This window comes from Narcine bancroftii, chromosome 4 (genome assembly GCF_036971445.1).
Source record: "Narcine bancroftii isolate sNarBan1 chromosome 4, sNarBan1.hap1, whole genome shotgun sequence".
In the NCBI taxonomy this organism is placed as follows: Eukaryota; Metazoa; Chordata; class Chondrichthyes; order Torpediniformes; family Narcinidae; genus Narcine; species Narcine bancroftii.
In genome coordinates, this window is record NC_091472.1 from 176,531,294 (window position 1) to 176,558,431 (window position 27,138).

Genomic DNA, 27,138 nt, shown 5'->3' on the forward strand with positions numbered 1-27,138 from the left:
ATTTTATATTCCTTCTCTTTTATTTTTATCCCTCTTATTTTATTTTCTGTTCTTAACAGTTCTGCTAATGGTTCTATAGCTAACACGAATAGTGAGGGAGATAGTGGACATCCCTGCCTTGTTGATCTGCTTAAGTTAAATTGTTTTGATATATATCCATTTACTGTCACTTTTGCCAATGGCCCCTTATATAATGCTTTAATCCAATTAATATATTTCTCTGGTAGGCTGAATTTTTGTAGTACTTTGAATAAATAATTCCATTCTACTCTGTCAAAGGTCTTCTCTGCGTCTAAAGCAACCGCTACTATTGGAGTTTTATTTCCTTCTACTGCATGAATTAAGTTAATAAATTTACAGATATTGTCCATTGTTCATCTTATTTTAATAAATCCAGTTTGGTCTAGATTTACTATTTTTGCTACATAGTCGGCCAATCTGTTTGCTAATAGTTTAGCTATTATCTTATAATCTGTGTTAAGTAGAGATATTGGTCTATATGACGCTGGTGCTAGTGCATCTTTCCCTGTCTTTGGTATTACTGTAATTATTGCTGTTTTGCGTTTTATCAATCTGGTTGATTACTTCCAGGAGGGGAGGAATTAATAAGTCTTTAAATGTTTTATAGAATTCTATTGGGAATCCATCCTCTCCTGGTGTTTTATTGTTCGGTAGTTTTTTTAATGTCTCCTGTAATTCTTCTATTTCAAATGGTTTTATTAATTTATTTTGCTCCTCTAATTTCGGTAGTTCAATTTTAGTTAGAAATTCATCTATTTTGTCTTCTTTCCCTTCATTTTCAGTTTGATATAGTTCATAGAATTCTCTAAAGTTTTCATTGATCTCCGTTGGATTATATGTAATTTGTTTGTCCTTTTTCCTTAATGCCAATACCATTCTTTTAGTTTGTTCTGTCTTAAACTGCCACGCTAGAATTTTGTGCGTTTTTTCTCCTAGTTCATAATATTTGTTTTGTCTTCATTATGTTCTTCTCCACCTTATATGTTTGTAGTGTTTCATATTTTATTTTTTTGTCTGCCAATTCTCTTCTTTTAGTTGTATCTTCCTTTATTGCTAATTCTTTTTCTGTATTTATTTCCCTTTCCAACTGTTCTGTTTCCCGATTGTAGTCCTTCTTCATTTTAGTTACATAACTTATTATTTGTCCTCTGAATGCTTTCATTGCGTCCCATAGTATAAACTTATCTTTCACTGATTCCGTATTTATTTCAAAGTACATTTTAATTTTTCGTTCAATGAATTCTCTAAAATCCTGTCTTTTAAGTAGCATGGAGTTTAATCTCCATCTATACATTTTTGGTGGTATGTCCTCTAGCTCTATTGCCAATAACAGGGGTGAGTGATCCGATAATAGTCTAGCTTTATATTCCATTTTCCTAACTCTCCCTTGAATGTGGGCTAACAGGAATAGGTCTATCCTTGAGTATGTTTTGTGTCTACCCGAATAATATGAATATTCCTTTTCCTTTGGGTGTTGTTTCCTCCATATATCCATAAGTTGCATTTCTTGCATCGATTTAATTATAAATTTGATTACTTTGTTCTTTCTGTTAGTTTTTTTCCAGTTTTATCCATGTTTGAGTCCAAATTAAGGTTAAAATCCCCTCCTATTAGTATGTTCCCTTGCGTATCTGCTATCTTCAAAAAGATATCTTGCATAAATTTTTGATCTTCTTCATTAGATGAGTATACATTGAGTAAATTCCAAAATTCTGAATATATCTGATATTTTATCATTATATATCTCTCTGCTGGATCTATTATTTCCTCTTCTATTTTGATTGGTACATTTTTATTGATTAATATAGCTACTCCTCTGACTTTTGAATTATATGATGCTGCTGTTACATGTCCTATCCAATCTCTCTTTAATTTCTTGTGTTCCACTTCAGTTAGATGTGTTTCTTGTACGAATGCTATATCATTTTTTTCTTTTTTCAGTAAATTTAACAGTTTCTTCCTTTTGATTTGGTTATGTATTCCATTAATATTTAAAGTCATATAGTTCAACATAGTCATTTCATACTTTGTTTATCTTTCCTTTCCGTTTCCTGATCACCACTTTCCCTTCTTATCCATTTCGGCTTTCTTTTTTTGAACACATTATAAGACAACATTTCTAAAACATAAAATATTTCCACTATTCTCATATCTAAAATTCCTTTAACCCCAATAGTCCCTCCCCTTTCTGAGTTGCCCTTTGTCCCTTGTCGGGCAACCACATCTCCCCTCTCCATTTGCATTTGCGAATCCACTCGCAAGCGTCAACTGATTTCGCAGTGACTGTTATTCTTCCCCACCCAGCCCCCCCAGAAAAGATTTTAATCTTCATATATAACAAATGTCACTCTCTTAATTCCCTCCTTTCTTCCCTTTCTTTCCCTTTTTAGTTCTTACTTGTACTCTATTTTATATATATATATATATATATATATAAAAATATATACTTTGTTGTCATTTTTGTTCTTGTTACATCTCTTCATCTCTCTGTTTGTAGTTGTTCTGCAAATTTTTGTGCTTCTTCCAGATCAGAGAATAGTTTGCTTTGCTGCCCCAGGATAACTATTTTAACATAAATTTATAACCTTTTTTTCCATAGGGTCGTTTTTGCTGCATTAAACTCCTTCCTCTTCTTCAGGAGTTCAAAACTTATATCTGGATAGAAAAAAAAATTTTGACCCTTGTATTTCAGTGGTTTTTTGTCTTCTCTTATTTTTTTCATTGCCTTCTCCAATATATTTTCTCTTGTTGTATATCTTAGGAATTTTACTAGAATGGATCTTGGTTTTTGTTGTGGTTTAGGGGCTAATGTTCTGTGTGCCCTTTCTATTTCCATTTCTTCCTGTAATTCTGCTCTTCCTAGGACCCTGGGGATCTATTCTTTTATAAATTCTTTCATATTTTTGCCTTCATCTTCTTTAAGGCCCACTATCTTTATATTGTTTCTTCTATTATAATTTTCCATTTTATCTATCTTCTGAGCTAACAGCTCCTATGTTTCTTTAACTTTTTTATCAGATTCTTCTAATTTCTTTTTTAGTCATCTACCTCTATTTCTATGGCTGTTCCTTGTTCTTCCACCTGGTCTACTCTTTTTCCTATATCTGACATGATCATCTAATCTATTCACTTTCTCTTCTTTTTATTTCACGGAGTCTGCCATTCTTTTACTGTTTCCATACATTCTTTTAAAACTATATATCCAAAGAGAAACTTGTCCGTGAACTACTCTTTGCAGACGATGCCGCTTTAGTTGCCCATTCAGAGCCAGCTCTTCAGCGCTTGACGTCCTGCTTTGCGGAAACTGCCAAAATGTTTGGCCTGGAAGTCAGCCTGAAGAAAACTGAGGTCCTCCATCAGCCAGCTCCCCACCATGATTACCAGCCCCCCCACATCTCCATCGGGCACACAAAACTCAAAACGGTCAACCAGTTTACCTATCTCGGCTGCACCATTTCATCAGATGCAAGGATCGACAATGAGATAGACAACAGACTCGCCAAGGCAAATAGCGCCTTTGGAAGACTACACAAAAGAGTCTGGAAAAACAACCAACTGAAAAACCTCACAAAGATAAGCGTATACAGAGCCGTTGTCATACCCACACTCCTGTTCGGCTCCGAATCATGGGTCCTCTACCGGCACCACCTACGGCTCCTAGAACGCTTCCACCAGCGTTGTCTCCGCTCCATCCTCAACATCCATTGGAGCGCTTACATCCCTAACGTCGAAGTACTCGAGATGGCAGAGGTCGACAGCATCGAGTCCACGCTGCTGAAGATCCAGCTGCGCTGGATGGGTCACGTCTCCAGAATGGAGGACCATCGCCTTCCCAAGATCGTGTTATATGGCGAGCTCTCCACTGGCCACCGTGACAGAGGTGCACCAAAGAAGAGGTACAAGGACTGCCTAAAGAAATCTCTTGGTGCCTGCCACATTGACCACCGCCAGTGGGCTGATATCGCCTCAAACCGTGCATCTTGGCGCCTCACAGTTTGGCGGGCAGCAACCTCCTTTGAAGAAGACCGCAGAGCCTACCTCACTGACAAAAGGCAAAGGAGGAAAAACCCAACACCCATCCCCAACCAACCAATTTTCCCCTGCAACCGCTGCAATCGTGTCTGCCTGTCCCGCATCGGACTTGTCAGCCACAAACGAGTCTGCAGCTGACGTGGACTTTTTACCCCCTCCATAAATCTTCGTCCGCGAAGCCAAGCCAAAGAAGAAAGAAATATATCCATGTACTTGCCCTTCCCTTCATCTTCCATTTCTCTATGTTCTCCCTCCTCTTCTTCTGAGTCCACTCCAGGATCTGTGTCCCTTACCTCTGTCTCTTCTGATTTTCTTGTTGGGTTGTTTATTTTTTTTTGTTCTTCTTACTTTTATTAAAAGTGTCTTGGTGTTGGTCTTCTTCCTTTTTGTTCCCATTGTTTTCCTGTTGAGAGTCTTGCTGTTGTGTTATACTTGTCTGTTTCAGCTGTGGAGATTTACTCCTCAGCTGGTCCCCCCTCCCGTCGGTGTTGTTTTTGTCTTGTGCATGCGCACTTTTCTTTGGCTCCGTGAGCCATCTTTGTAGTTCGGGGTTTCCACTGACCTCAGGGAGCGGGCTTCCTTGTACCGGTAAGGCCTTCACCTTCCTCTTCCGACGTCCTTCCTTCTTTTCTTCCCGTTGTTTTTGGTTTTTCTTTCTTTGCTGCCATTTTCTCCACACTTTCACTTTCAATTTGCTATGGTTTCTGTGTTAGTGACTTTGTTTTTTCTCTACCGTTTTTTTACTTTTCTGGAGAGGGCTGGAATTCCCCTACCGGCCACTACTCCATCACGTGACTCCTCGGCACTAGGTCTTAATGTTGAGATAGTCATGGTGGATGGAGGCCAGTGATGAGCAGTGTGCCTCAAGGATCAGTGTTGGGTCCCTTGTTTGTCATTTACATTAATGATTTGGATGATGGAGTGGTAAATATGCAGACGATATAAAAATAGGGGGAAGTTGTGGATAGTGAAGATGGTTTTCGGGACTACAGAAGGATTTGGACTGCTTAGATGAGTGGGCTGAAAGAGGACAGATGGAGTTTAATATTCAAGTGTGAGGTGCTTCATTTTGGGAATAATCAAAACAGGACATATGCAGTGAAGGGGCATTGAGGAACTGGGGAATTTTGGAATAATGGTTCATCATTCTTTGAAAGTGGATTCTCATGTTGATAGGGTAGTAAAGAAGGCTTTTGGTATGCTGGCCTTTATAAATCAAAGCATAGACTATAGGAGCTGGGAGGTGATGTTGAGACTGTTCAAGGCATTGGTGAGGCCAAATTTGGAATACTAGGAAGGATATAAATAAGGTAGAGAGGATGCAGAGATTTACTAAAATGTTACCTGGATTGCAGTATCTAGAATACAAAGAACGATTAAGTAGATTGGGTCTTTAATCATTGGAGCGTAGAAGATTGAGGGGGGGGGGATTTGATAGAGGTATTTAAAATTATGAGGGGGATAGACAGAGTAGATGTGAATAGTCTCTTCCCCTTGAGGGTAGGTGAGATTGGAATGAGGGGTCATAAGTTAAGGGTTGGGGGCAAAAGTTTAGAAGTAACATGAGAAACTTCTTCACTCAGAGTGGTGGAAGAGGTGGTTGCAGCAGGGTCATTTTTGTCATTTAAGAGGTTGTTATTTTTAACACAGTGCATGGATGTGAGGGGATTGGAGGATTATGGACAGGGAGCTGAAACTAATAGTTCTCTTAGTCAGTGCAGACTAGAGGGGATGAGATGGCCTGTTTTTTGTACTGTAATTGTTATATGGCTATATGATTAAAACAGTGGTTTTCAACCTTTTTCTTTCCACTCGCATACCATCTTTTTTTAAAAATTTTTTTATTTTTCACACCATAAATCACATTACCCAAGATACACACTTTTTCCTTTTCACACATATACAGTGTCATTTTCTCCCCCCTCCTCCCATCCCACCCTCCCTACCTCCCCCATCCCGTCTATTTAAGGTATAAAATCTAGGATACATTAAACCAGTCAGACAATGTTGTCATTCAATAAAAATACACCAGAAATTCCACTGAGTCCATTCTTTTCATTTCCTTTTCCTTCCGTTAACTTAGGTAGTGATTGTCCCCGGTAGGTTTTCGCTATTATGTTTAATGTAAGGCTCCCATATTTGTTCGAATATTTCAATATTATTTCTTAAACTATATGTTATTTTTTCTAATGGAATACATTTATTCATTTCTATATACCATTGTTGTATTTTCAAATTATCTTCCAATTTCCAGGTTGACATAATACATTTTTTTGCTAGAGCTATCTTAACAAATCTTTTTTGTGCATCCTACAAATCAATTCCAAATTCTTTGTTTTTTATGTTACTTAGGAGGAAGATCTCTGGATTCTTTGGCATATTGTTTTCTGTTATTTTATTTAATATCTGATTTAGATCTTCCCAAAATTTTTCTACTTTCTCACATGTCCAGATTGCATGAATTGTTGTTCCCATTTCTTTTTTACATCGAAAACATCTATCAGATAGTGTTGGGTCCCATTTATTTAACTTTTGAGGTGTAATGTATAGCCTGTGTATCCAGTTATATTGTATCATACGTAACCAAGTATTTATTGTATTTCTCATCGTTCCAGAGCATAACTTCTCCCATGTTTCCTTTTTTATCTTTATATTTAAATCTTGTTCCCATTTTTGTTTAGTTTTACCATTTGTTTCCTCATTCTCCTTTTCTTGCAGTTTAATATACATATTTGTTATAAATCTTTTGATTATCATTGTATCTGTAATCACATATTCAAAGTTACTTCCCTCTGGCAAACTCAAACTGCTTCCTAATTTATCCTTCAAGTAGGATCTCAATTGGTAATATGCCAGCACTGTTTATCTTTCATATTTATCTTTCATTTGTTCAAATCTATTTCCTGAAAAACAATTTTCTATTCTTTTAATCCCTTTTTTCTCCCATTCTCTAAAGGAAAGGTTATCTATTGTAAAAGGGAGTAACTTGTTTTGCGTCAATATTAGTTTTGGTAATTGATAATTTGTTTTATTTCTTTCTACATGAATCTTCTTCCAAATATTGAGTAGATGATGTAATACTGGAGAACTTCTATGTTGTACCAATTTTTCATCCCATTTATATATGTGTTCAGGTATCTTTTCCCCTGTTTTATCTAATTCTAATCTAGTCCAATCTGGCTTTTCCCTTGTTTGATAAAAATTTGATACGTATCTTAATTGTGCGGCTCTATAATAATTTTTAAAGTTTGGCAGTTGTAAGCCTCCTTGTTTATACCATTCTGTTAATTTATCTAGTGCTATCCTCGGTTTCCCCCCTTTCCATAAAAATTTCCTTATTATTTTCTTTAACTCCTTGAAGAATTTCTCTGTCAGTTGTATTGGCAATGCCTGAAATAGGTATAATATCCTTGGAAAAATGTTCATTTTAATACAGTTTATCCTTCCTATTAGTGTTAGTGGTAAATCTTTCCAATGCTCTAAATCGTCCTGTAATTTTTTCATTAGTGGATAATAATTGAGTTTATATAGTTGGCCGAGATTTTTGTTTATTTGTACACCCAGGTATCTTATTGCTTGCATTTGCCATCTAAATGGTGATTCTTTCTTAAATTTTGAGAAATCCACATTATTCATAGGCATTGCTTCACATTTATTTACGTTGATCTTGTAACCCGACACTTCTCCATATTCCTTCAATTTCTTATATAATTCTTTTATTGATAGTTCTGGTTCTGTTAAGTATACTATAACATCATCCGCAAATAAACTGATTTTATATTCCTTGTCTTTTATTTTTATCCCTTTTATATTATTTTCTGTTCTTATCAATTCTGCTAGTGGTTCTATAGCTAACGCAAACAATAAAGGTGATAGTGGGCATCCCTGCCGTGTTGACCTGCTTAAGTTAAATTGCTTTGATACATGTCCATTTACTGTCACTTTCGCTAATGGTCCCTTATATAATGCTTTAATCCAATTAATATACTTCTCCGGTAAACTGAACTTTTGCAATACTTTGAACAAATAATTCCATTCTACTCTGTCAAAGGCCTTCTCTGCGTCTAAAGCAACTGCTACTGTTGGTGCTTTATTCCCTTCTACTGCATGAATTAAGTTAATAAATTTACAAATATTGTCTGTTGTGCGTCTTTTTTTGATAAATCCAGTTTGGTCTAGATTTACCATTTTCGGTACATACTCTGCTAATCTGTTTGCTAATAGTTTAGCTATTATCTTATAATCTGTGTTAAGTAAAGATATTGGTCTATATGACGCTGGTGTGAGTGGATCTTTCCCTTGCTTTAGTATTACTGTAATTATTGCTGTTTTACATGAATCTGGTAAGCTTTGTGTTTTATCAATCTGGTTGATTACTTCCAGGAGGGGCGGAATTAATAAGTCTTTAAATGTTTTATAGAATTCTATTGGGAATCCATCCTCTCCTGGTGTCTTATTATTTGGTAATTTTTTTTATTATCTCTTGTATTTCTACTATTCCAAATGGCTCTGTTAATTTATTTTGTTCCTCTATTTGTAGTTTTGGTAGTTCAATTTTAGTTAGAAATTCATCTATTTTCCCTTCTTTCCCTTCGTTTTCAGTTCGGTATAATCGTTCATAGAATTCTCTAAAGTTTTCCTTAATTTCTTTTGGATTATATGTAATTTGTTTGTCTTTTTTCCTTGATGCCAATACCATTTTCTTAGCTTGTTCTGTCTTAAGCTGCCATGCTAGAATTTTGTGCGTTTTTTCCCCTAGTTCATAATATTTCTGTTTTGTCTTCATTATATTCTTCTCCACCTTATATGTTTGTAGTGTTTCATATTTTATTTTTTTATCCGCCAATTCTCTTCTTTTAGTTGTATCTTTCTTCATTGCTAATTCTTTTTCTATATTTACTATTTCCCTTTCCAACTGCTCTGTTTCCTGATTATAGTCCCTCTTCATCTTGGTTACATAACTTATTATTTGCCCTCTAATGAATGCTTTCATTGCATCCCATAGCATAAACTTATCTTTCACTGATTTCGTATTTATTTCAAAATACATTTTAATTTGTTTTTCAATAAATTCTCTAAAATCCTGCCTTTTAAGTAACATGGGGTTTAATCTCCATCTATACATTCTTGGAGGGATGTCCTCTAACTTTACTGTCAATATTAAGGGTGAATGGTCCGATAGTATTCTAGCTTCATATTCTGGTTTTTTTTACTCTATCTTGCATACGAGCTGATAACAAAAATAGGTCTATTCTTGAGTATGTTTTATGTCTAGCCGAGTAATATGAATACTCCTTTTCCTTTGGGTGTTGTTTCCTCTATATATCCAAAAGTTGCATTTCTTCCATTGATTTAATTATAAATTTGGTTACTTTGTTCTTTCTGTTAATTTTTTTCCCAGTTTTGTCCATATTTGAATCCAAATTCAGGTTGAAATCCCCTCCTATTAATATGTTCCCCTGCGTATCTGCTATCTTCAAAAAGATATCTTGCATAAACTTTTGATCTTCTTCGTTAGGTGAATATACATTGAGTAGATTCCAAAACTCCGAATATATCTGACATTTTATCATTACATATCTCCCTGCTGGATCTATTATTTCCTCTTCTATTTTAAATGGCACATTTTTACTAATTAATATAGCTACTCCTCTTGCTTTTGAATTATACGATGCTGCTGTTACGTGTCCTACCCAATCTCTCTTTAATTTCTTGTGCTCCAATTCAGTTAAATGTGTTTCTTGCATAAATGCTATATCAATTTTTTATTTTTTCAGTAAATTTAGCAGTTTCTTCCTTTTAATTTGGTTATGTATTCCATTAATATTTAAAGTCATATAGTTCAATGTAGCCATTTTATACTTTGTTTATCTTCCCTTTCCGTTTCTCCATCATTACCTTTCCTTCTTATCCATTTCTGTTTTCTTGTTTTGAACCCTTTATAAGACAACATTCCTAAAACATCAAACATTTTCCTTATTCTCCTATTTAAAACTTCTTTAGCCCCAATCCCCCCTTGTCGGACAACCACATCTCCCCTCTCCATTTGGATTTGTGAATTCACTCGCAAGCGTCAGCTGATTTTGCAATGACTGTAACTCCTCCCCCCCAGCCCCCCCGAAAAGATTTCACTTTTCATTTGTAACAAAGGTCACTCTTTTAATTCCCTCCTTATTCCCTCTATTCCATTTCCTTCCCTTATTAATTCTTGTCTATACTATCTATATTTTCCTCTAAATACGGATACATTCATGTATGCACATTATACATATACACACATATACCTCTTTACCCACATACATATAAACCGTGGTCATTTTTACTCTTATTACATGTCTTCATCTCTGTTTGTTTTGTAGTTGTTCTGCAAATTTCCTTGCTTCCTCTGCATCTGAGAATAGTTTTTTTCCATAAGATCGTTTTTGATGTATTGAACTCCTTCCTCTTCTTCAGGAGTTCAAAACTTATGTGTCTTTTTAGTTCGCAGTCTTTTGTACTCTCGTTACACGTCTTCATCTCTCAGTCTATTTTGTAATTGTTCTGCAAATTTTCGTGCTTCCTCTGGATCCGAGAATAGTCTGTTTTGCTGTCCTGGAATAAATATTTTCAATACCGCTGGATGCTTTAGTATAAATTTATACCCTTTCTTCCATAAAATCGCCTTTGCTGTATTGAACTCCTTTCTCTTCTTCAGGAGTTCAAAACTTATATCTGGATAAATGAAGATTTTTTGCCCTTTGTACTCCAGTGGCTTGTTGCCCTCTCTTACTTTTTCCATTGTTTTCTCCAGTACCTTTTCTCTTGTAGTATATCTTAGGAATTTTACTAAAATAGATCTTGGCTTTTGTTGTGGTTTAAAGGCCAATGCTCTATGTGCCCTTTCTATTTCCATTTCTTGCTGTAGTTCTGGACATCCTAGGATCCTAGGGATCCAATCTTTTATAAACTCTCTCATATTCTTGCCTTCTTCATCTTCCTTAAGGCCCACTATCTTTATGTTATTTCTTCTGATATAATTTTCCATTATATCTATTTTCTGAGCTAACAGTTCTTGTGTGTCCTTAACTTTTTTATTAGATTCCTCTAATTTCTTTTTTAAGTCCTCTACCTCCATTTCTACTGCTACTTCTCGTTCTTCCACCTTGTCCATTCTTTTTCCCATTTCTGATAAGGTCATATCTATTTTATTCATTTTCTCTTCTGTATTGTTTATTCTTCTTCTTAAATCATTAAATTCTTGCGCTTGCCATTCTTTAAATGACTCCATGTATTCTTTAATAAGAGAAAGTATATCCTTTGTCTTGCCTTTCCCTTCTTCTATTTCACTGTACTCTTCCTCTTCTTCTTCCTCTGGGTTGGCCATCTGTTGTTTCTTTGTTGTCCTTTTCTTTCTTGTTTTCGTTGTCTTCTATATTCTCCTCTTTCTGCAGCTGTCATTGCCAGCTGTGGAGATCGACTCCCTAGCTGGTCACCCCTCCTGTCGGTGTTTTTTTGCATGCGCATCGCACATGCGCGACTCCTCGCGGTTACGCACTTTTACTCGGCTCAGCGAGCCATTTTTGTAGTCCACTTTCTACCGACCTGAGGGAGCGGGTTTCTCTCTCCACCGCGGGCCTCTTCGAACAGGTAAGGCCTTCTCCTTCTTCTTCCGTTGTCTTCTCTTCCTCTCTTACCGTTGGTTTCGATTTTTCTTTTTTCGTCACCATCTTCTTTCCACCTTTATACTCACTTTAATTTTTATTTTTGTGCCTTTGTGTTTTCCTTTGTTTTTTCCGACTTTTCTGGAGAGGGCCACTCGCATACCATCTTAAGCAATCCCTTACTAATCAGAGCACCGATGGCATAGGGAATACAAAGTGGTATGTGAGTGGAAAAAGGTTGAGAACCACTGTTTTAAATGCTTACCTGTAAATACCCTAAAAAAATACTGTACACATCCTTTCAGGTCATGCTACCTTTTACACAGAAGGCATAGTGTAATAAAGCTGCAAATATCTTGAAACAAAGTGGCTGTGTAAAAGAGCTACAAGATTTCAATGTTCCCAGTAAGCAGACGTGGTTCTGTGCCATTAGCTTACTGTCGCTTCAATAAACCTTAATGGAAGAGGTCAGAGTGAAAGGGGCTTATAGTACAACTCCGATTATCCGAAATGGTCAAGACTCTGCCCATTTCAGATAACCATTTTTTTTTTTTTTAAAAACAACCTAGTAGCAACAGCAAATTACTTGCAATAATGTTTAAACAACAAACACCAAGGTAAGGCTTTTTAAGCATTAAAATAATGTTTAATTCTCACTGATCACTGACTCCTCCCTCCTCCGAGAGTCCTGCTCCTGCCCAGGAACCCGAGGTCCGCAGTTAGTTTGGTTTCAAAATGAATTTCCACATAACTGAGGATTTTGGAGTTGTACTGTAACTGGTTGCTCAGACCTCTCCTTTGTAAACTTGTGACTATACTCACTGTTGCAAGATCTGGAAAACAAATGACCATTTTTTAAATGACTGAACTGTTAAATAAAGAAAAAATTAATTTTCATTCATTAATGTTTTATTTTGGAACCATAAGCAAGGTGATTGACATTTTAGGAACTTGTCAAACAATACTGAAAGTAGTCATGGGGATGTGTGTAATTTGTTAAAACTGAAAAGTTGCTTAGAAGGTTGCAAGATTTTACTTTCCAGATAACTGCTCATAAAGTTTAGGCACATAATCATCCCATTCAGCCTGGTAACAAGTCCCAGCCACTGGTGATCCCAAATTGTACTTCTTACGGAAATCAGCAGTTTTGAATTTTCCACGCTTATCACCAGACCTGTTGGTCAAACGTGATTCATCGCATTGTAGAGCTTTAGATTGTTCATATACCAGCCAGACATAGCGGTGAAGGCCTGAAGAAAAAAATATTGAGTTAATTTGCAAAACCTGCCAGAAACTAATATGAAAGTAAACAGGAAGTTTATTGGCAACATGGAGTCACCTTTAAGAATAGTACCACAGATAGAAATGAATAAATGTATTCCATTGAAAAAAATAACATAAGAAATAACACAGTATTCAAACAAATTTGGGAACCGTACATGGAACACAACAGAGAGGGCCTACCACAGACCTCCACCGCCTAAAATGACAGAATGAGAAGACAACGAAATGAACTGGCCCAGTGTGTAAAAGTCAATGACACAATTTTCTTGTTTATTTTCATTATGTGATGACATTGTTTAATGGGTTTATTGTACATGTTGAATGTTTAGTGTGAAGGGAGGAGGGGGGTAAAAGGAAAAAAATGACACTATGTATATTCAAGAGGGAAATCATATATATAATCATATAACAATTACAGCACGGAAACAGGCCCTTCTAGTCTAGTCTTCTCTAGTCCCACCTACCTGCATAACCCCTCCATTCTCCTCCCATCCAATTTTTCCTTAAATGACAAAATTGACCCTGCCCCCCCTACTCCCAGAAGCTCATTTCACACAGCCACCACTCTCTGAGTGAAGAAGTTCCTCCTCAGGTTACTTCATGACCTCTTGTTTTAATCTCTCCTACTCTCAATGGAAAAAGCCTAACTACATCAACACTACCTATCCCCCTCATAATATTAAATACCTCTATCAAATCCCCTCTCAACCTTTTATGCTCCAAAAAAATAGACTTAATCTGCTCAATCTTTCTTTAAAATCTAGATGCTGAAACCCAGGTAACATTTTTGTAAATCTTCTCTGCACTTTCTCTACCTTGTTGATATCCTTCCTATAATTAGTTGTTGAGTTGATGTATACGTGGGGAAGTTGATGTACATGCTGTGGAGTCCAGCGCAAGATGTTTGTGTGTATTTTGGTTAATATGGTTCAATTTTTTTTGAAAAGAATAGTACCACAGTAGGTAACATTTGGAGGAGTTTGTCAGCTCCTTATCTCATTTCCCAGTTCTTCACCTTTGCCCTGAAAATTATATTCTCTCATGCTGACCCATTCTCCTTTGGATGCTCCAATTGTTGACCCATCCCTTTTCACAAGGCTCCCCATTCTGGATGACTTTCTACATCAGGCCCCTTTTCTCCTCAACCCCAAATTTTTGACCCGTCATTTTGAATTTGTATTTCATTAGGGAAAAGGATCATGAACAAACCTCTCCTCGATCTTAGCTGCAAGGAAAATGAAAATTCTCTAGTTTTACTTCGAAGCTTGAATTAGCCGTCCCAGAACAATTCTTTCCCACAACTTTGATATTGGGTGGACGAAGGTTTCACTACGAATCTGCATTACATTCAACTCACTAAAATTATGGGGCTTTTTCGTTCAATGTTCAGAGACCATACAAAAGCCCTTTATCCATTATAGTTTTACAGTACATAAACAGCTCCAGTTACCTGCATTCAGCCCCAAATAGCTTTTGAACACTGTACCATCTCTTGGCAGCTGGTTCTGCTCACCTGTGTGAAAGGTGTCTTTCCCTTCTTACCAGAAATCTGTGCCCTCTGGTTTTAGACCTGCCCATTAGGGCCCCTCATGATTTTATATTCTGCGACAAGGTCACCTCACAGCCTCCAATTCCCCAGGACAAGGTCTCAACACAAAGCCTTCCAGAGTCTCAGCAAGTTTATGTTGCGGTAGACTAATCTTTTCCTGCATCCTACATGTGGCAGAATATAGATAAGTTTTTGTTTGGTGTCGGTCACATATAAACACTTCAAAACAGGTCTTATTTAAAATACTAGAGCTTTGCCCTATGCTAGACATGTCGGGGCCAACAGTCTTTGCAGAAGCTTTGGAGAGTGCGCCCAAGAGACTTCACTAATGGAGTGTTGTTTACAAAAGGGCAACAGATGAAAGAGTTTGTCAGAGTCGCATTCTGTCTGGCTGGGAACTTGCTGTTCTAAGAGGGGTCATGTGGTTTTGCAAGCAGAGAGAGTCAAACAGGCTTTCTATCAGAAATAGAGAGACACACACACAGATCACTTCTATAGTAGTTGCAGACAGCACCAGCAGCTGGGACTGGAACAGGACAAGCTTGTGGAAAACCCCATTTGGAAGGCGGGTTGAGTTCTTAATTCAGCCTGGTCAAAGCCCTTATGGTTCATGCAAGTGGAGAGTACCGATTGTCTAATGTCACTTGAAATAAGGGAAACAAAAAGGAACTCTGTGGTGACCTGAAGTAAAGAGGTTATCATCTAGAGAACCCTGATGGGCCAAGTTTCTTCAGCAAGACATTGAAGTGGCTGTGTGTCCAGCGTACAACAAATTCCTCTCTGAAAACTGACAGAGTTTACCTTTCAAGTACCAAAGCCTGGTGAACTTTATAAATGTTAAATTCTGTGCACAGTGTAAGAATTGCCTGCAATCAGTGAACTTGGAGTAATGAGAAGTGAGATTGGACTGTGAATCAAAGAACTCTTCTGAACTTGCACATATTACACACACATGCTCTTAGAATTAGAAGGGAGTTAAGTTAGGTTAGTTAAGTCAGAAAGTGATAAGTTAAAGTGTGATTCTGTTTTCACTTTTAAAGATAATTAAAGGCAACTTTTATTTAAGTAACCATTTGTCTTGGTGAATTTCTATTGCTGCTGAGTTTTGGGGTTCTCTAGGCTCATAACATAAATCAAAAGAATAGAAAGTGGGGTTTTTCTGCTGTACATTTTTACCCACATTTCTCTATTGCATCACAATTCAATAAAACTGGCAACTATTTTCCAATTTTAGAGAAAATCAGATCCAAAAAGGAAGCAAATAAGTACAATTTATGCTGCTATTTCTGAAGCATTAATGCAGTTACTCTACAAAATGAGAAGTCATTCAGTGCAGCAGGCAAGAATGGCAGCATCCTCAGGTGCCCAGCCAGAGGAGTGACAACTTTGTTGTATCGAACTGGTCCTCTTCCCCACCTTGGGACAGGGAGCCACAATTACAATGCAATTTCTGTAGGCCAATAATGAAACATTATCCAAGCCATTTTGAAAATTAATTTTTTTGTACAATTAGAAAGGTAGCTCTACCCACTTTCCAAGGACAAATATTTCCCTCCCCGAGCAAGGAAAATGGACTGATTACTTTTCCATCCACTCTCAATAGTCACCATGCTGCAAATGTGTGGAGGGTGCAGTGGAGAGAAAGACATTCAGAAAATATTACAATCTATCGTGCCTCTGCTAGCACTAATATAATTAAGAACAACTCATATTTCCCCCATCTAATACTCTTCCCTAGTTATATAGCAACCGATCCATGCCCATCAGGACACCATAAATGGAGCTGGATTCTTGACACTGCAGTAATGTGCAGCAGGTCTGCTCTATTCCCTTGGGTCTAGGCCAAGGTTCTGGGTGAACAGCCCTGTTCAGACTCTTTGCAAACATGTCTTCTAGTACCAAAACCCCTTTCTGCCTGATGCCATCACAAGCTTCCATCATGGAGTTGCCACACCCCTGAGCATTGCCACTCAGGCAGCAAGCATACTGAGCTAGTAGATGGGACATGAGAGGATGTACACTCACCCATCCCAAACCACTGACAACAAATCCCCAAGATTGACACCACCAAGAGCAAAAATTGTTAGTAAATTCAGGCAAGGCATTAAACATGCAATATACACTGAACCACTACTATTAAACCTCAGTGCAAAAGCAAAACTGTACAATGTAGTTTTAAAAGGCTTTGAATTATAGCCACACTGACAATCCAGGCTAGATGTCTACATGTACAAAAAAAACAAACAAACAAGATTGATGAATGTTTGAGGTTTCATGTGTGATTAAGGGAGAATGGGCAATTTTAAAAAAACCTTAGATCTGACTACTATTGTAACCCAACTACAAAAGTTATTTGACATTAATTCTGAGTGATTTTTTTCTCTAGCAGATCTACTGCTCAAACTACCTTCAGAACCTTGTGAAACGTAGTTATATTTGCACAGTAGTTTGGAATACAAAAGTCACTCCATCTTCATATAACAGTTTACAGCACACAAAAAGGCCATATCGGCCCTACGAGTCTGCGCTGGTTCACTTGAACAACTTCACTAACCGGCCCCCCCCGCCCACTCTCCGCCCATAACCCCCTCATATCCATGTACACATCTAACCTTCTCTCAAATGATAAAGATCTTCCCGCAACCATCTCCTCATTCCATTCTGCCACCACTCTCTGAGTGAAGAAGCATCCTCTAACATATTTTTCTAAAGTTTTGCCCCCTTACCCGTAACTTATGCCCTCTTGTTCCAACCTCCTCTGCCCTCAGGGGAAAGAGTCTACTCACGTCTAGTCTATTTATTCCCTTCAAAATTTTAAATACCTTTATCAAATCCCCTCTCAACCGTCTACGTTCCAATGAATAACGTCCCAGTCGTCTTAATCTTTCTCTGTACTCTAGATGTTGTAAGCCAGGCAACATCCTTGTAAATCTTCTCTCCACCTTATCTATATACTTACTATAATTTGCAGACCAGAACTTTGAACACAATACTCCAAACTTGGCCTCACCAATGCCTTAAACAGTCGCAGCATCACTTCCCAGCTCCTATACACTATGATTTATGAAGGCCAGCATACCATATGCCTTCTTAACCACCCTGTCTACATGGGAATCCACCTTCAAGGAACTCTGTACCATAACCCCAAGATCCCTCTGCATACCACAATGCCCTCCCCTTAACTGCATACGTCCTATTCTAGTTATTTTTTCCGAAATGCAGCACCTCACATTTGTCTACATTGAATTCCATCTGCCATCTTTCAGCCTATTTTTCCAAACAAACCAAATCCTTCTGTAATCCAAGAAAACCTTCCTCACTATCCACCACTCCCCCTATTTTCGTATCATCCGCATATTTTCTTACCCAGTTAACCATACCCTCCTCCAAATTATTAATATAAATGATAAACAGGGGGCCCAGAACCAATCCCTGAGGCATACCACTTGTCGCAGGCTTCCATCCTGACAGACAATTGTCCACCATGACTCTCTGCTGTCTATCTTCCAGCCACCTCTGAAACCATCTCACTATCTCTCTATTAATCCCAAGTGACTGAACCTTCTTGACTAACCTTGTATGCGGAACCTTACAAAAGCCTTACTAAAATCCAAATAGATCACGTCAACCTCCCTACCTTCATCCACTTTTCTTGTCACCTCTTCAAAAAACTCAACAAGATTCGTCAAACATGACTTTCCATTCACAAACCAATGCTGGTGTCCCTGATCAATCTCTGCCTATCCAGATATTTGTACATACTATCTCTAAGAATACCTTCCATAACTTTTCCCACCACTGAAGTCAAACTTACTAGCTGATAATTACTTGGCCTGCACCTTGTGCCTTTTTTAAATAACGGAACTACATTTGCAACCCTCCAATCCTGCAGCACCATACCCTCCTCCAGTGATCGTTTAAAAAGTAAAAAATCACTGTCAAGAGTCCACGCTATTTATTTCCTGATCTCCCTTAACATCCTGGGAAAAATCCCATCAGGACCAGGAGACTTATCCACTTTTATTGACCATAGAAGCTCCAAAACCCTCTCTTTACTAATCCCTATCCTTTCCATAACTAAGTCATTTGCCTCACATAGTCTAATTTCCCTTTCCCTCATGAATACAGATGAGAAAAATAAGTGTTCAATATCTCTCCTATCTCCCCATACAATTCCTCACATAGTCCTCTGGTCCCATTATCCAGTGGACCTACTCTATCCTTAACCCTCCTTTTACTGTTCACGTATCGGTAAAACCCCTTAGGATTCACTTTCACTTTATTAGCTATGGACACTTCAAACCTTTTTGCCTCTCTAATTTCCCTCTTAAGGTTCTTTCTGCAGTCTAAGTAACAATCATACATTCTCATCAATATTTTGTTTCTTATATTTAGTATAGGCCTCCCTCTTATCCCAAACCAACTTCCAAATTTTCCTAGAGAACACGGCTCCCATGAACTTTTGGTCTTGCCTTTCGGCCGGACTGGAACAAAGATCCTGTACTCTCAAAAATCGCACCTTTAAATACCCTCCAATTTTCCTCTACATTCTTTCCGGCAAAAAGATCAGCCCACACAACTCTCTGCAAATCCCATCTGGCCTTCCCCCACTTGAAGACTTTCAACTTTGGACCAGACCTATCCCTTTCCATAATTAAGTTAAAGCTAATGGACCCATGATCACTGGATCCAAAGTTCTCCCCAACGCTCACCTCCATCACCTGCCCTATTTCATTCCCTATCAACAGATCTAACACTGCTCCCCCTCTAGTGGGCATCTCCACATCTCTTTCTTTCTTCTTTGGCTTGGCTTCGCGGACGAAGATTTATGGAGGGGGTAAAAAGTAGTCCTGAATACATTGTACAAACTCTAAGCCATCCTGCCCTTTCACTGACTGTGTTTCCCAATCTATGTTAGGAAAATTGAAATCCCCAACCATCATCACCTTATTCCTACAGCACATTTCAGCCATTTCCTTGCACATTTGCTCCTCTAGTTCCCTCTCCCCATTTGGTGGTCTATAATTATACCCTTATAATAGTAACCTCACCATTCTTATTTTTCAGTTCTACCCACACTGCTTCCCTCGATGAGCCCTTCAGTCTATCTTGCCTTAGCACCACTGTAATATCTTCCCTGACAAGTACTGCCACAACTTCCCCTCTTATTCCTCCAATTCTGTCACATATAAAGCAGCAAAATATTTAACTGCCAGTCACAACCCTCCTTCAACCACGTCTCACTAATGGCCACAACATCATAACGCCACATGTCAATCCACACCTTTAGCTCATCAACCTTCCTTACAACACTCCTCGCATTGAAATAAATACATCTCAGATCTCCCACATCCTACCTTCTGCCTATCACCCTCTCTACCTTTCTTACCATTGTCATTATAGCATCTATTCATTACTTCCTGCTGTTCGACCCCTGAATTATGTGTATATGTCTTTTTCCTGTGCCTGCAAACCCTCACTCTGCTGTCCTTCCTTACCTGAACCCCTGTCCCCAACCACACTAGTTTAAAGCTCCCCTGGCAGCCCGAGCAAATGACCCCACCCTCCCCCTGAGACTGGTCCCTCTGGGATTCAGATGTAACCCATCGTTACGGTATAGGTCCCATTTCCCCCAAAAAAGGTCCCAGTGGTCCAAGAACTTGAATCCCTGTCTCTTACTCCACCCCTTTAGCCACATATTTAACCTCCACCTGATTCTATTCCTGCCCTCACCGTCACGTCCTTCTTCTAAGCTCGCTACCTAACTCCCTATAATCATTCTGCAGTACCACTTCCTCCTTCCTTCCAACGTCACTGGTACCAACATGTACCACGACCTCAGGCTCTTTACCCTCCCCTTTTAGGATGTTCTGGACAAGCATAGTTACATCCCAACAAATAGAACAATCCCTACAAATAAAGCCCCATTAATCTTACACAAAGTTAGACAACAGAAATATAAATATATTGCTACCAATGTAGAGTAACTTATGAGTGTGCAATATGGTGCACTGGATATATTGGAAAGGCACATTAAGAATTTAGATTTTGCACAACAAAAGCCAAAAAGGCTGACAGTTGCCAAAATTACTAAACACTTGATTAATTATTCAATCTGTACTGCTAAAACAGACTTACCAGTTCCTTGAGGAGGACCAGAGCCAATGTATTCAGAAAGAATTTCTCCACTTTTAATATCATTTCCTTTCATGTTAATTACAACAAAATGATGCCATTCCCTATTAAATAAAGAACAAGATTCATACTTGGGCAATGAGCTCATTAGACAATTCGGGAAGTTCACCAGGATATGGGTTAAATTAGAATATTCTGAACACTACCTTCAACAGCATAATCCAAAGACGTCAAGAATGAAGTTTAATAGGAAAGCAGCAAGATCACAAATTTGATTGTCATTTTAAATTTAAAAAAGTCCAACATTAAATTGACAGATCCCATTCTTGAAGAATTAGCTTGTTGAAATGGTCAGGAAACATTGAAAAGTGTTCTATTTCAATGTCTCTGTGAAAGCACAGAACTTCTCAAGAGATAATCAAATGGAATTTCCACATTCTATAACCAGAGCTCACCGAAACATGGAAGCAGAGATTCCTGCACTAGGCACTATCAGACAAACTAGAGGAAAATATAGAATTGTAGAAAATATTGTATTAGCTCCAATCTATGTTTGTCATTAATTCAGAAACAAGGGAGGGGAGAAGAGAGAGGAAAAATGCCTTCCCATCATCTAGAATCTGGAATAATTGAGCTTGTTCTGCCATTCAAAGAGCTGACAGATTATGTGCAACTTGTCTGTAACTAAAAGATATTAAACAATTTGTTCAGTTAATTAATTTATATCAATATAGTTCACTGGCCATTTACAGAATTAGGTTCCAAAATTCCACTAATAATTGGAAAAGTGGTTCCTCCTGAAAAAAACTGGCATAAATTTTTTAAGACCTCAACCACCATCTTAACCTCCCTCAAAGACCACCTTTGGTAAATAAAACACAAGCATTCTTATAATTTGCCATATTCAATCAGTTCAACGAATTATCCGAAAATAATTCAGCTTCAGCTTTTGGAAGAAATTATTAGAAATGATCATTTCTATACCAACCTGAACTTTGGATTCGTTCGACTCGGAGCATCTGGATCAGTTAGAATCAGAGTGTAGAGCTTGTCTGGACTGCAACCAGGCCAGTTAATGCTGACTGGACACTTCTGCACCTGCACGTAAAATTAAATGTTTTGAGATAGACTTGACATGATGCTAACAACAAAGGATTTGGAAAAGAAAATGACATGGGTTCATGCTCAAACTAGTTAAGGGTGAGGATCAATTTGATTAATGGAACATGGAGGTGCAAGCAGAACTGGTTGAGTTCAGGCAATGCCAACTGGGAGGGATTAAAAAGCCAAGATTTGGGCTGTGGGCAAGGACTCCTGTGAACCTATGTGCACAGGAGTACAGACACATGAGCATTTTTTTTTAAATTTTTCACACTGTGAACCAAATCAATCAAAATAATCCAAATGACAAATCCAAACACTGTTCTACAGCTGTCACAGCTCAGAAATCCACACAATGACTTCAAACTCACCACATGTCAAGTGGGAGCTGGCCAATTTAAAGAACAAAGTAGAATCTACCCTTCCAAGCAGTTTTGAAAGCTATTCTTTCCCCAAGGGAAAATAAAGGCAGATGTAAAGCAGTATTGTGCTATCAATTAACCACATTAGACTGAGAGCTCTGATTAATAGGCTTTAATCACCATAAAACATCAGCATGGCGACAACTGCTGGCTCAGTTCCAAGGGAGGTACTGAGGGAGGGGTTTGGGCATAACAGCCTTTATGGGGATTCTGAGTGGAAGAGTGGGCCAGCCCATACTGTACATTCCTTCAGCCAGTGCTAATAGCTAGCTATACAATGGTTCCACCACAGGCAGAAAACCCATGACCCACAGAAGATGGCAAGTGCAATGAAACACAGCCATGATTTACTTGGGTTCTCAGGCACTGCAAAAGCCATCTGCAGTCATAACCAAGGCAAGGGAAGCCAAATCCCATTGGAAGGAACGCGTCACAAACCTGTCCTTCACACAAGCACGGTCAACTCCCTCCCATTAAGAGCCCAAGCAGAGCAGCTTCGCTCACCCCTAACATGACATGAGAAGATGGCCAATCAAATAACGAGGTCGCGCCAGCAAACAGTAAATTGGTGATTTAGAGCAAAAAGGCGCTCCTTTATATTATATAGTTGTAGGGCCACGGAACAACTGTGACCATAAAGTCATCGTCGAAAAGGAGAGCATTCCATAGAATAACGCCAAAATTATCAAATCCCTCCAAGATCCAGGATTTAAAGTGTTAAATCCCTTTCTCTTACCGAAGCCGCTAAGTGTGTCCAGCTTCTGCAGTTTTAAAATTCAGCAAGAAACGTTACTTTTAGCATACAATTAATCGTGCATCCCATAAAAAATAAAGGCCAAGAATCTCTAACATTACTCCAGAAGATTTTAAAAATAGACAGTGTAATTAACTTCTCCCAGCAGCTGGAAACTAAAAGATAGCTCCAACAACAAAAGAAACACCATTTCAAATCATTTGCATTGGGGAAGGCGTCAAATTTTCCCCCTGAAATCGAGCTGACAGTAACAAGATCCACGTCGGCTGCAGCGTGCACCGTGACCCGACCAGCATGAGTTGCGCACAGCCTCCGGCCGTGCCTATGCCTGCACCCTCGCCCACGACCGCACAGTACCTGGGTCGGGGTCAGCTCTTGGCCCAGTTCATCGATGTCCACACTGTCATAGTTGACAGCGAGAGGCTGAGCTGGTTTCTCTTCCACTTCATTGAGGGCCAGAGGCCCAGTCCATCCCTGCAGTTCCACGGGCATCTTCGCACGGATACATTCAGCAGACGTCACAACGCATGTAACAACTTCGACAGACTCGGCCTCTGATAGGCTTACAGGCTCTTCGCTCTCGTTTCTTATAGGCTAATCCCAACAGACACGCCCAGCCAATCATTTTAACGAACTAAAATTAAACAGTCGTCATTTTACGAGTGTGGAATACAAATAGAGTGTGGGTTGGAAAATGCATGTCAAATAAAAGCTCAAATATACGAAAAAAGTACTATTTATTTGAAGATCAATCCAATTTGCCTTCCTTTTTCCTTTGGCATGACTTCGCGGACGAAGATTTATGGGGGGTATGTCCATGTCTGCTGCAGGCTCGTTGGTGACTGACAAGTCCAATGCGGGACAGGCAGGCACGGTTGCAGCGGTTGCAAGGGAAAATTGGTTGGTTGGGTGTTGGGTTTTTCCTCCTTTGTCTTTTGTCAGTGAGATGGGCTCTGCGGTCTTCTTCAAAGGAGGTTGCTGCCCGCCGAACTGTGAGGCGCCAAGATGCACGGTTGGAGGCGATATCAGCCTACTGGCGGTGGTCAATGTGGCAGGCACCAAGAGAATTTGCCTTCCAAGGATTGGGAAAATAGATAAAAGGGAAAATGGTAAAATATCAGTGGCATACATTTCAAAAAATCTTTTCTAAATCTCAGGAAAAGTAGGCTTAATACGGAAGCATTTTAGATGAATATTCCATCATTGCATAGTTTTGATTTTTAATGAATAAAAAATTTAGAAAAATAAATTACGTTACAGAGCAAGTAGGCATAAACATGGCAGAGAAACGACTGCAGACGCTGGAACCTTGAGCAAAGAATTGCTGGAAAATTCAGCGAGTCAGGCAGCATGCATGGATAGAAATGGTTAATCAACGTGTCAATAGTTGCAGGACCACGGGGCAACTGTGACTTTATCAAGGCTGGCCTAGCTGGAAGATATCTGACAATATGCTGCTATTCACAGATGTAATCAAGGGGCAGTAGGAGTGGGCACTCTCCTACTCAAGAGGGTGAAGTAAAAACACAATGCTGGAGAAACTCAGATTGTCAAGCAGCGTCCTTGAGCAAAGATAGATACATAACCAATGTTTCGGGCTTGACCCCTTCCTCAAAATGTGGACAGGTGCCTGAGTTATTATGTGTGCCATAAAAAAGAACGACATTTCCCAGTAGGCAATGCACACAGTTGACGTGGGAATGAAAAGAAGACTACAACAGAAGTCAAGTGCATTGTCAGTTCAAGCAGTTCGAAAATTTTCCACGCAAGGATGTTCTTCAAGGAAAAAACATAACATGGTGTCAGAAGTGTGTGAATAGGTAAATAAAGACAATAGTTCCCATCATGGAGAAGTTAAGTCCTCCCACATCCATGCAGTGTACTGGCAATCTAACCAATAATTGCAAACACTTTAAACAGTGATTCAACATTTATTTAGACGGTGGTGGAGATGGAGGGACTGATGAAAAACAGAAAGTGTCTATATTTCTACACATGATGGATGAAAATGCCTTGAACATCAATAACAGTTTTCAAATTGATGAGTTAGCTTTTATGTTGGACATTCTGATGACAAAATTTGAGGAGTATTTTGTTCCAAGTAAAAATGTCACATGTGAGATATTCAAGTGTTTCTCCTGTGACCAAAACAAGGTATGAACTTTGACCGATACTTAGCCGAGCTTCACACATTGAGTAGGTCCTATGAATTTGGAGATTTTAAAAACTCACTCATTAGAGACAGAATAGTTTGTGGAATCCCAGATAATGGGATGAGAGAAAAACTGTTGCATGAAAAAGATTCGACACTGTAAAAGGCTGTGAATATGTGTAGGGCAGCAGAGACCACACAAGCACAAGCTAAGGAGATGCACAGGATAGACACAACAGTTCATGTGGTGAAAACAGAGAAGCAGAGCACCAGGAGTTTCCCAAAGCAACAACAAAGCAAAGAGGTGGCCTCAAACAGAAAATGCAGCAGGTACAGAGGTAAACATATCCCGAAGATGTGTCCTGCCTATGAAAGTCCAATAATAAATGTGGGAAGAATCATCAATTTGCAAAGTGCTGAAAAGCAGGGGCTACCAAGAGAAAGGTACACACAGTGGATGAAGAAGTGGAGGAATTTTTCATAGATTCCCTACAGATTGATGCTGGAAAAATGGAATGGATCGTTCCAGTGACTGTGAATGAGACAGTAATTCCATTTAAGCTCGACATCAGAGCCCAGATGAATTTGTTATTATGGATGATTACAAGACACTCACCATAAAGTGCAAGATTTATCCAGTGCAATTAAAAGTGACAGGCTACACTGGAGAGAATGTTCCAGTCAAAGGGGGAGAGGGTGGTGTGGTGCTCTTCAAACACAAAAGGGCAGCATCTAAAGTCACAGCTACTGATTGTAGAAAGGAGAGTACAGCCAATATTAGGTCTGAGCGCATGTGAAGGGCTCAACTTGGTGAAAAGAGTTCATAGTGGCTTCACAGAATGAAGATGAGCACACAACGCTCATGGAAGAGTACGCAGATGCTTTGAGGGGTTTGGATTTTTACCTGGTGTATATAATATCCACGTAGATGTAACAGTGACTCCTGTTGTCCATGCATGCAGGAAAGTTCCATTTCCACTTAGAGATGAACTTAAACAAGAACTAGTATGCATGGAATGGATGAAAGTCATCCAGAAAATTGAAGAACTTATAGATTGGATTAGCTCACTTGTCATCTTGCAAAAGAAAAACGGAGAATACGTATATGTCTGGACCCAAGAGATCTCAATAAAGCCATCAAGAGAGAGCATTTTAGGTTGCCAATGCAGGAGGAAATCATGTCCCATTTTGCAGGTGCCAAGTGGTTTAGCAAGCTCGATGTATTATTGGGGTTTTGGCAGATGAAGCTTGAGGAGGCAAGTTCGAGACTATGCAGTTTCAATACTCCAGAAGGAAAATACCATTTTCTTCGGCTACCACATGGGATCTTGTCTGCACCAGAAGTTTACCATAAAACCATCCACAGGATCTTTGAAAGTATACCTGGAGTTGAGCCCATGATAGATGACATTGTGAGGGGGTCCACCAAGAATGAACATGATACGTGACTAAGGCAAGTGCTTGACATGACAGAGAATGTCAATTTTAAATTAAATAAAGAGAAGTGTGAGTTTGGTGTAAAGACACTGACGTTCATAGGAGATGTCATATCTGAACAGGGAGTGAAGCCTGATCTATGAAAGACATCAGCCATTGAGAATTTTGTCAGGCTTCAAAACAAAGAGGAGGTGAGACGTTTCTTGGGGATGGTGACTACCCTGGCTAAGTTCATCCCTCGTTTGTCGACTATATCAGCACCACTTAGGTCACTCCTTGAGCAGAAAAATTAATGGATCTGGTCGTATGAGCAAGATTGTTTCCAGGCACTCAAAAAAGTCATAACAGAAGAGCCTGTACTAAAATGTTATAATTCAGATAGATGCACCAGGATCTCGGTTGATGCATCCTGACATGAGCTTGGAGCAGTACTACTGCAGCAGCATGAGGACACAGGGCAACCTGTGGCCTATCCATCAAGGGCTTTAACAAATGTAGAAGCCAACAATGCACAGATAGAGAAAGCTTCTTGCCAATACTTATGCATGTGAAAGGTTCCATTAATACATTTATGGACAAGCTTTTGAAGTGGAGACTGACCATAAAACATT

The 27,138-nt window shown here is 38.8% G+C and overlaps 1 protein-coding gene across 1 annotated transcript; it reads right to left on the reverse strand.

The window, feature by feature from the left end:
• Window positions 1–12,584: 12,584 nt before the first annotated feature.
• pebp1 (phosphatidylethanolamine binding protein 1) lies at window positions 12,585–23,473 on the reverse strand. Its single transcript, XM_069933132.1, has 4 exons — window positions 23,296–23,473; window positions 21,650–21,759; window positions 20,665–20,765; window positions 12,585–12,943 (listed from the first exon to the last, which is right to left on the reverse strand). The coding sequence occupies exons 1-4, from the start codon at window positions 23,428–23,430 to the stop codon at window positions 12,726–12,728; spliced, it is 564 nt and encodes a 187-aa protein (XP_069789233.1). The 5' UTR covers window positions 23,431–23,473; the 3' UTR covers window positions 12,585–12,725.
• Between the last annotated feature and the right edge of the window lie 3,665 nt (window positions 23,474–27,138).

Coding starts and splice junctions, on each gene's coding strand:
- pebp1 (XM_069933132.1), bottom strand. CDS start 23,430: ATGCCCGTGGAACTGCAGGGATGGACTGGGCCTCTGGCCCTCAATGAA. Junction 20,766..21,649: donor CGAACGAATCCAAAGTTCAG/GTTGGTATAGAA, acceptor TTTATTTAATAG/GGAATGGCATCATTTTGTTG. Junction 12,944..20,664: donor TGGTCCTCCTCAAGGAACTG/GTAAGTCTGTTT, acceptor TTTTTTCTTCAG/GCCTTCACCGCTATGTCTGG.